Genomic DNA, 9,109 nt, shown 5'->3' with positions numbered 1-9,109 from the left:
ATTACATAAAGTTTTTTTTTTATCCCGGGGTAAGCCTAGTGTATATTGACTTAATTTACCATCACCCGGGAATTGCGTCTATAATCCTGTGTTAGTCCTAATGGATACTGGCAGACTTAAAGGGTGAAAATGTCTGGGAGGCATCAGGCCAGCTCTATTGTGTCTAACTGCTGTGGTTTTTTCTTGTCAAGTTCCACTACGCCAATAGCTAATCAGGGCAGACATATGCATGGATGCATTAATTCAAACTATTGCAATCTGGAGTCAACTAGTATCTTAAGTGGAGACTCCACAGTGCGTTAGTATGGCGAAGTTAAATGAATGTGGTGGTAATAAGCTTTATATCGAGAAATTGGTCCGGATTCGAGGGGGAAGAAGTTGATGCCCGTCGGTGCTCCTCTCGTCTCACAAGTCATTATGCATCAACACCTGCCCAGAAGCATGAGGGATGAACACGCCCTAGCGCGCAGTATAGTTTAGATGTGAGCAGTGCGCGAACGCTACAAAGATACCGCCACTACCGGCCACGTTGGCAATATCACTCCGCCTGGTGTGGTAAGACACTTCCGCCGAACTAGGTATAAGGGTTTCTATATTTCTTTTCCGGGACAAACTAGAACTTGTAACAGCTTTCAATTACTTTTATAATAAATAAAAATTGTTCAACTTGCGACTATGTCGTGAAACTGACTGCTTCTGTTTTCCTGCGCTCTGCGCTTTTTGGCGGGAGTGAGCGTCTCCCTCCGGCCGGGCACTGAGACGAGACAGTCCAATGACGATGTAGTAAGCAGTCATCGTCGGAAGTTCACAGAGGTCGGCTGTCTGCACGCCACGCAAACACAGGACTTTCGTGCATAAACGAGCATGTAGTGATGTCCACCATGTCGATAGTGTAGTAGGGAACTTCACGCGCACAGTCAACATGACGGCATGTAAGCCTTAAGAAAAGTGTTGGAACTCATGTATGAATTTTAGTATTAGTTTCAGAGACTTTATTTTTCTTTATGTAAAGGGAATCTTCCGACGAACTGAACTAAAAAAAGCAAACATCATGTATCACAGTATCAAGCCATCAGGATCTTTCAAAGTACTGAATTAAAACAGCAAGCATCATGTACCACAGAATCAAGCCTTCAGGATCCAGGTATAAACTTCTAGAAATGAAACGAATTAGCATATTTTTTATTCTCCATGGTTGGCTACATTTGGGGTAAACAAACAGATACACGATCGCGGGTAAACAATGAATGGCGGTGGCCAAGGTAAGTAAAAAAGGAGGTAGGCCATTCCGGGCTCGCGCGCTTTTATTTCCCCCCCTCCGCCACACGCCGTTACGTCACATGGGGGACACAAGACTCGCCGCTTTAGCGATCAACAATCAGCAATATAGCAGTTGATAGTTGGTTATGACTTTTGGTCAGTGACGTGGACGTTATTATGTTGTGAATAGTTTTCCGTACTATTTTCTAAAACACTTAACGATATTTAATTTAATATCTTTCATCCTTTTCGTATGCTTGTGTAGCTATTTATCCGTGAATATTTTGCATCTTTTTTCAATATGTTTGACGTTTCGTAAACGAAATTTGTGTGTCGGAAAATGTTTCCTGAACTTTCACAGTATTTCCTAGAAATAATTTTATTTTTAGTTATCCTGTTCAACAATGAGTAAAAGTAATCACAACATTGCAATAGCAAGCGGCAGTAACTATGGACGCAAGACTTCAGACATTATTTACCATCGCTTTCCTACACATTTCGAACTTCAAAAGGTGTGGGTATCACGATGCAAGCGGGAAGATGAATTTAATATCAGCAATGCTCGCGTGTGTTCAGTCCACTTTCTTTCAGAAGACTATGAGCGAGACTTAAGGAACGAGCTTTTGGGCTTGCCAGTAAGGAAGAAGTTGCGACCGAATGCAATTCCTTCCCAACAAATACCCAATTGGCATGCACAACAAACAGCGTCAACAAAGGACCCATCGGAAAAAGACTTTTGATCCAAAAAAAAAGCCATAAGGTAAAAAAGTTATGTCATGTTATGTAATTATATAACATTAATGTACCAAATTTCAACTAGGTACGTACTAATGTTTTTGAAGAAAAAATTCTGCAACCCCAAGTAAGCTAAGCGAAGGCAGAGAAATCTGATGTGAGATGTCAGAACTATTTTAGAAATACACTAGAACCTTGATTTTACATACGCTCACGGTTCCACGGATTGCATTTGTTAAATCGGGGGTTGCCTAATGCCCTCACCCCCTTCCCCATTCCCGAAGAAAGTTGTAGAAGCAATATTTTATGTTTATCGATTACACTGTGTGCCTCTAAAGAGGGGTTGGAGGGCAAGGTAGATGGCATCTATGCCCCTTACAGGCATGCCCTTTGTGTGAAAGTTATGTTATGGGCCATTGTGCTTCCTCACACAACTCCTGCATGAAAAGACATCATTACCTAGTTCAACAGAGGAAGCACAGACCGAAATAGTAGATTGATGTCTTGAAGGAACAAAATTCTCTGTAGACTGTAGTGGCATCAAGGGCACATCTGTAGGATTCTCAGGGGCCAACAATTGTGCGCATGGGGTTAACAGACCCAAATCAACTCTGGAGAAAGTGCTTGTAGGTTGTATACTACCCATATTTTGCCTATATACATACATGCAATAAGCAGAAAACATTTAGGATTCCCATAAAACATAGTTTTGACGTTTACATTCATCCACCCTGTAACAAGATACTATTTTGCAAGTGCAAGTGGGCCCCCCAGCCCCTTCAGGATCTACGCCCATAGACACAGCTATGCAGTCTGACCTTAACAATCTGAAGTCAGTCAACTCAGTATGCAACTTACTCTTGTGAAGAGACAGAAAAAATTAAAAAAAGGCAGTGTGTTGCAAAAATATAATTATTTTCTTTTTTTTTAAAACTAAAACAATGAAAAATTTTAAATGGTGCTAAACCACTTTTTTTAAAAATTTTATTACATAAATATGCAACACTTTTGAAGTGTTCTCTAGTAAAACAAGCACACAGAGGCCTAAATACAATAACGTTATGATGCAAAACATTCTTTACAAATGTTGAAATTGCATTTTAAGTACATGTTCACATGCAATGATACAGGCTAAGAACATATATATTGCAGTTTCATGGACAGTTACATGATTGCATTAATGAACGCCATAAAAACAATACTGTAAAGCACTCTAGTAACAATAAAAAAAACATTAAAAATTCATTGGTACTGTACCCTTCTACTGTACAAATATATCTTAGACCCAGCATTCATTATATGTACATATAAATGCATACATATATATTTTTCTATCATATAACTTTCATACACAATAAATATTAAATTAATAACACAGTAAAGAAAGACTAGTAAATGTAACAAATAACATACAAGTGATGTCTATTATGAAACAAATGCTGCATAAAAGTCCCTTCGCAGAATTAGGTGAGAACAATACAAGCATTATTTATGCTAATACAAACACTAGGTAGGGCATCTAACCAAAATTAAAATTACAAAATTATGACAAAATAAAATAAAGTAAATTAAGTCACTTAGCCTTAGTTTATGCTGTTATTAAGTTTCACTTACAGACAATTAATATAAGCCCTTAACTTAAGTACAGTACTCACATATAAGCAGATATTCAACAGTTATGGACCTGAGTGTGCGAGAACTCAATACACAATACCAAAGATGAAGGAAAGCATCAGGATTAGAGGTGGGATGATACATCACTATTCTAATAAATGCAGCTTAGAGAGTGCGAGGTTTAGTCCAATGACTACCACATTCACCTCCCCTTCAAGACAGTATTGCACATGATTGGCCAACTGCAGCAGTCAGCGGATAGTGTCCCCGAACTTGTCCCTTTCACTCCTCAGCATGTCAGGTTTCTTTCTGCGACATTCTAGTTCATTATCCAATCTGTGAATTGAACACAACACGTGACAAAAACTGTTAAAACTATAGTACCTACAACTAAACAAGTAGCAACTAACTGCATATCTGTTTAAGATATACATATACATACAGAGAGAGAGAGATATATAGAGATAGAAAAGGGAGAAATAAAGAAGGCAAGAAAAGAGGTAGAAAAAAACTCACCATGACTAGTAAATAAATTAAAGAGTGGTGTTGGTGGTAGAGTGAAATCAAGGATAAAAAGTATGATGATTATATGATTCCAAAAGTTTCCCCTAAAATTTGCCACATCAGTATCACTGAAAGTATGTATGTATGCTTAATACTGAAATTAATACAGAATATTTGCAATAATTTCTCAAATTTAGTGGAAACATTTAATGAAAACTACCCACCTTTACTTCAAACATTTGTTTTCGTTTCAGTGATATTTATTATTCATTTTCAATGTCTTATTGAAGGGTAATTAAATAACATCACTCATATGTTGTTTAAAATACAGTCCATGAATGTATGTATATATTATATTTTTAATTTCTTTGTTTGAGTATGACTTGAAAGTTGTTTAAGTTAGCAATTTTAAACAGGTTTTTTTATGGCTCTAACAATAAAACTGTGATAAATACACATTTGAAATTTATGCATGAGCTTATTCTAAATAAAAAAAAAATGTGTATAAATAATATGTTTATTAAAATTAGTTTTCAAACCAAGAGAAAACATTTACTATACACTGATACTTATTTTGCTGTTACATGAATGAGCATGGGAAAGTTACTTTTTTTTTAATAATAAATATACTAAATTGGGTAAATTTTTTTACTCTTGTATCCACATTTAAAACCTCCACTGTATTTGTATCTGGCACTCTTTACTTTACAATATGGTGTCTTTTTTTTATGCTGTGGAATTTAAAAGCAAGATAATTAAAACCCATTATGCAGCTTTTGTTTTCACAATTGCTGGTTGACAAGTTCCCAGACACTAAACCTTTTCCACATTTTTTTTTTGCTAGGGCTCAGTAGGCAAAAATAATCATACCTTTTCCATCCTCCTTCCCTCTGACAATCATGGCTCTGAAGTCATACATTTTTAACTTAAATAAAAAAAAAACATCAAGCAGTCTTCTCCACTCTCACATAAAATCCTCACATAAGGCCACCCAAAATTTTCTAGACTACATGTGTATGAGCAAGGTTACTTACTCCCTTCTCAAAACAATTGGTCCCTTGTATTAAGCATTATATGGTGCAAATTTATTTTACAATTTTTAATAATAAAAAAACTGACCCTGTCTTATGTTCTGTGTCGTATAGTAAGGACTAACGACTCGTCAGAGCACTGGTCTGTACTGTATTAAACCAATGTATTTGCTATTTTGTCACCGTAGGAAAGTTTTTTTTAGGCCATTTTTTTTAAATGCAATAATTTAGAGTACATATTTAAAAAAAGTCACCATAGAAAAAAAATTGCATTTTAAAATGTGTAAATTGTGATAGTTTCCGTCGTAATGTTTTCACAAGGATCATGAGAAACACTTCAAGAATGCTGTTGCGAGGGTGGTGGATGCGGAGCGGTGGGGCGGAGGACACCATTGTTCTGGAAGCTTAGGGTGTCAAGTCAGCCCTGATGATGTGACACTTCAAAGGGGGCTGAGGGGTATAAAAATGGCGATGCCAGACTCCGAGGCAGTGAAGTGAATAGGGCGAGTGACCCCCCTGGTGAGTGAATGCGAACGACAAGCGATGGGCTTTGTGTACGAAGACTAGTGAATCGGGATCATGATGTGTGCGATGGACGAGCAAGTAGTGCGAGGCAAAAGAGAGAGCCACAGTTGAGTTGAGCTCCAGTGAGGAAAGTGAACTGTTGACTAAATGAAAGAGTTATTAATTAGTGAACAGACATTTTAAGTGTTTTAATTTAATTATTAATAGTGTAAATAGTAGTTAATAAATAAACCTGTATTTAATTACTTCGGCTATCCTTTCCGAATCTGTTTTCCCACTCATATTAAAAGGCTGATGACAAAGGCTGCTCAAAGTCACACAGGTTCAAACAAATAATTTACACAGCTTGTGTACAAGCACAAAAACCTTTCACCCATTGCACTGAGGCATTCGCAATAATAATGAGTTAGTGTACACATGAGTCTACCAGCGGCATGCCAAGCAGCAGTATTTTGTTCACACACACAGTTGCGGATACTTAGCAACAGCAAGCAACAAGTAAAGAAACAGTCGCTTCCAGACAACAGTTAACAAGTGCAGTGTTAGCCCGCATGCATACCTGTTAGTTTCCCGCAGTCATGCTGAGTCGGATCTTGTCGTACCTTCACAGAAAACCCACAAGTCAGTTGGAAAACCCTCGGAGAACAAAGCCTGCTGCATAACAACCTGTCATCACTCGGCACAAATTGGGCAGCGTTTCCCAGACACAGGCACATTTCTCCATAACAAGACAAATAAGAAACACTACTCAAGTTACCAACAGCTTGAAATCAAAGAATGTTGCTTGTATGTATACACGTATTTAGCCTGAAACATACCCTGCCATTAAACGACAGATGAAAACTGATGGATAAAAACTTTACATTACATTCAAATTTACACTACGTCAACTTCACTGTAGTTTAATGGCAATGTTTCAAGTGTTAAGCTCTGTGTTCATTTAATTTCAAGTTTAATATTCACAAAATTGAAACAAAACTGCATTTATAGTCTGGTTTGATGACTTGATGCTGGCAGAGTGAATAGAATTCTAAAAAGTGGATGGCTTGCTAAATGATATAAGTACCGTATTTACTCGCATAATGTCCGCAATAATTTGGCTACATTTTTGACAAAATAAATGGGGTGCGGTGTGGACATTATGAGGTGAAGTCCAAAAAAAAATTTTTTTTCCTCAAAATTTTACATGTTTTGTGCAGAGTAAAAAAATTGTTCTCTCATACTTAGTTTACTAGTACCCTGATTTTACGTATGCTCACGGTTCCGCGGATTGCATTAGTAAAATCGCTGCTTCGTAAAATTGGCACTCTTCTCTCGGCACACTACTTCGCAGAGCGCTGGTGACTGGTAACCCTCCGCAGCGGACGTGAGAAATGTGACAGGTGTCGAGATAATTGGGTGCCGGCGATTAGTGGAAGACGCCACTCATTTTATTTTCTTCTCTCACTCACGTGTGCGCTCTTACGTTCAGAAGCCGCAGCCAGCCTACACAAAATAAACGCTTTGCGTGAAAAGATATTTTTTTAATCTTTCATTGAGATGGCCACTAACGGCACGGGGCAGATGTCTAATGTCTGCATTAGCCGGCGCCGGCAAGCCTCCCTCCCTGTCCCTTGCCCACTGTGTGTATAAAAAAAGTTACCGGCAGACGTCTGTGCATGCGAGTCCCCCCCTTGACCTGCTTGACTGAAGCGGGGGTAGGAGTGCAGAGCGTGGAAAAGGCTGAGCAGGAATTTTTAACAAAAACAAAGCAGAGCCTTGTCTTGGCTTGTGCTACATATAGCCCATCCCCTTGCAACTCGCGTGACGTCGCAGGCAGCTGCGTGGTAGAGTGCGAGTTTCTGAGTCCGGATGGTTTCACCACGCTACAAACCCTCTCAGCGACCGCTCCGGAGAAATGAACAATTCAAGATCAAAGCATTGTTGACAGCATCGGTAAATTTACATCCCGTTACTGTGCCTTTCAGGGGTGGCCAAGGTTGCTTTGTCTGGTGCGGACTTTATGCTGATTTTAAAAAATTCCATTTCAAGTATTTAAAAAGAAATGTGCGGACATTATGCGATGGCGGACATTATGCGATTAAATACGGTATTCTGAATATACGTAGCTTTTTATTTTCGTTATCCACAGCTGATAAAATCATAATCAATAACAGCTACAACTGTTGGTAAGGTGGAGTAGCTTATCAGTATAGCATGCCATGCACTGGTAAAGAGACTCTCGCGTAACTTGTCTCGAAACTGACAGTTCTCTAAAGTAGTACCAGTGGTACCTATTTCCCAACGGTCACCTGCAAAGCAAAACTTGCAGTTGTTTGTAGTAATAACTGCTGATAGAACAACAGTGACAGGAATTATATTGCACTTTCCTAATTTTTGGGAAAGTAACTTCAGTTAGTCAATTAACCTACATAAACCTACCAGGGTGTTCTTAAATGTACTTTCCGTGATAACTTCACCTAGGAGTAAACAACCAGAGATAGTATCCAAAGACCACCGTCTTGGTTGCAACAGTTTTTAGGCCGTAACAACTATTTAATTGAATAATATTACATATTTGATTTTGACAAAGCGTATTTTAATACATAATATCGTGGAATGACTGAAGAAAATTAAGACCATCTGCAACAAATATTTTTGCCTGTGAAGTTCATTGGCATTCGGTACTTAATAAATTTCCAGGAAGGAATGCAATCTAATTAAACTGCCAATAGCAACTATTTTTTTTGTTTCAGAAAGTTATGAAGTAAAATTGTCTATGTTATATCATAAAACATTGTTATGGCCGACCCTGAAGAAAACCGTAGCCCCCTCTGGCGCCTGTGCTGGCACTTGGAGGACAGAAGGGAGAAGGGAGAGGGGAGAGGGGAGAGTCGGAGAAGACAGAGAGGCACTCACTGCTTGACGCGGTCCGGGATGCTGGCCTGTGCTGGCACATCAAGGACAGAGGGGAGAGTCAGAGACAGAGAGGCACTCACTGCTTGACGCGGTCCGGGAGGCTGGCCTGCTCCAGGGGCAGCACGTCCGCCAGGTCGCCCAGCGTCTCCACGAACGCCAGCTTGCGCGTGAACTTGGAGCTGACGAAGGGGCGCGTCATGATGACGATGGTCTTGAGCCAGAAGGTGGGGTGCACCAGGTACAGCTTCTTGAGGTTCTTGCGCAGGCGCCGGTCGATCATCTGGTAGCAGCGCTTCAGCCAGGAGAAGGTGGGCATGGAGCCGCGGGGCGTGGCGCCGTGCAGGTACACCAGCACGTAGTCCTCCGTGATCAGCTGGTCCAAGGTCGTCAGCACGTACCTGGGCCCACGCTGCTGCTGAGGCACTCCAGGACAACTACCAGCTACGGGCTCCAATTACATCACTGTAGAGGTGTAAAAGTAACGAAAGAAAGCGTACCCGTATGTATTCGTTACTATAACAATTAGTACTCGTTACTATCGT

At 39.6% G+C, this 9,109-nt stretch overlaps 1 protein-coding gene across 6 annotated transcripts in view; it reads right to left on the bottom strand.

Moving 5' to 3' along the window:
* Window positions 1-2,889: 2,889 nt before the first annotated feature.
* The window catches only part of LOC134533943 (protein prune homolog 2), a 29,917-nt gene continuing 23,697 nt past the window's right edge, over window positions 2,890-9,109 (bottom strand). For 5 of the 6 annotated variants that reach the window (XM_063371765.1, XM_063371764.1, XM_063371768.1 and 2 more), the window contains 2 exons: window positions 8,648-8,965; window positions 2,890-3,945 (listed from right to left, as the gene is read on the bottom strand). In XM_063371765.1, coding sequence (XP_063227835.1) covers window positions 3,861-3,945; window positions 8,648-8,965 — 403 coding nt within the window. In that variant the 3' untranslated portion in view covers window positions 2,890-3,860. Of the gene's footprint in view, window positions 3,946-6,228; window positions 6,272-8,647; window positions 8,966-9,109 lie in introns of those variants that run through there. The other variant, XM_063371766.1, reaches the window with a different exon arrangement.

The sequence above is a fragment of the Bacillus rossius genome, chromosome 7 (genome assembly GCF_032445375.1).
Source record: "Bacillus rossius redtenbacheri isolate Brsri chromosome 7, Brsri_v3, whole genome shotgun sequence".
Classification (NCBI taxonomy): Eukaryota; Metazoa; Arthropoda; class Insecta; order Phasmatodea; family Bacillidae; genus Bacillus; species Bacillus rossius.
Note: the sequence above shows the minus strand (reverse complement) of the source record. Positions and strands in the feature narration are given on the sequence as shown.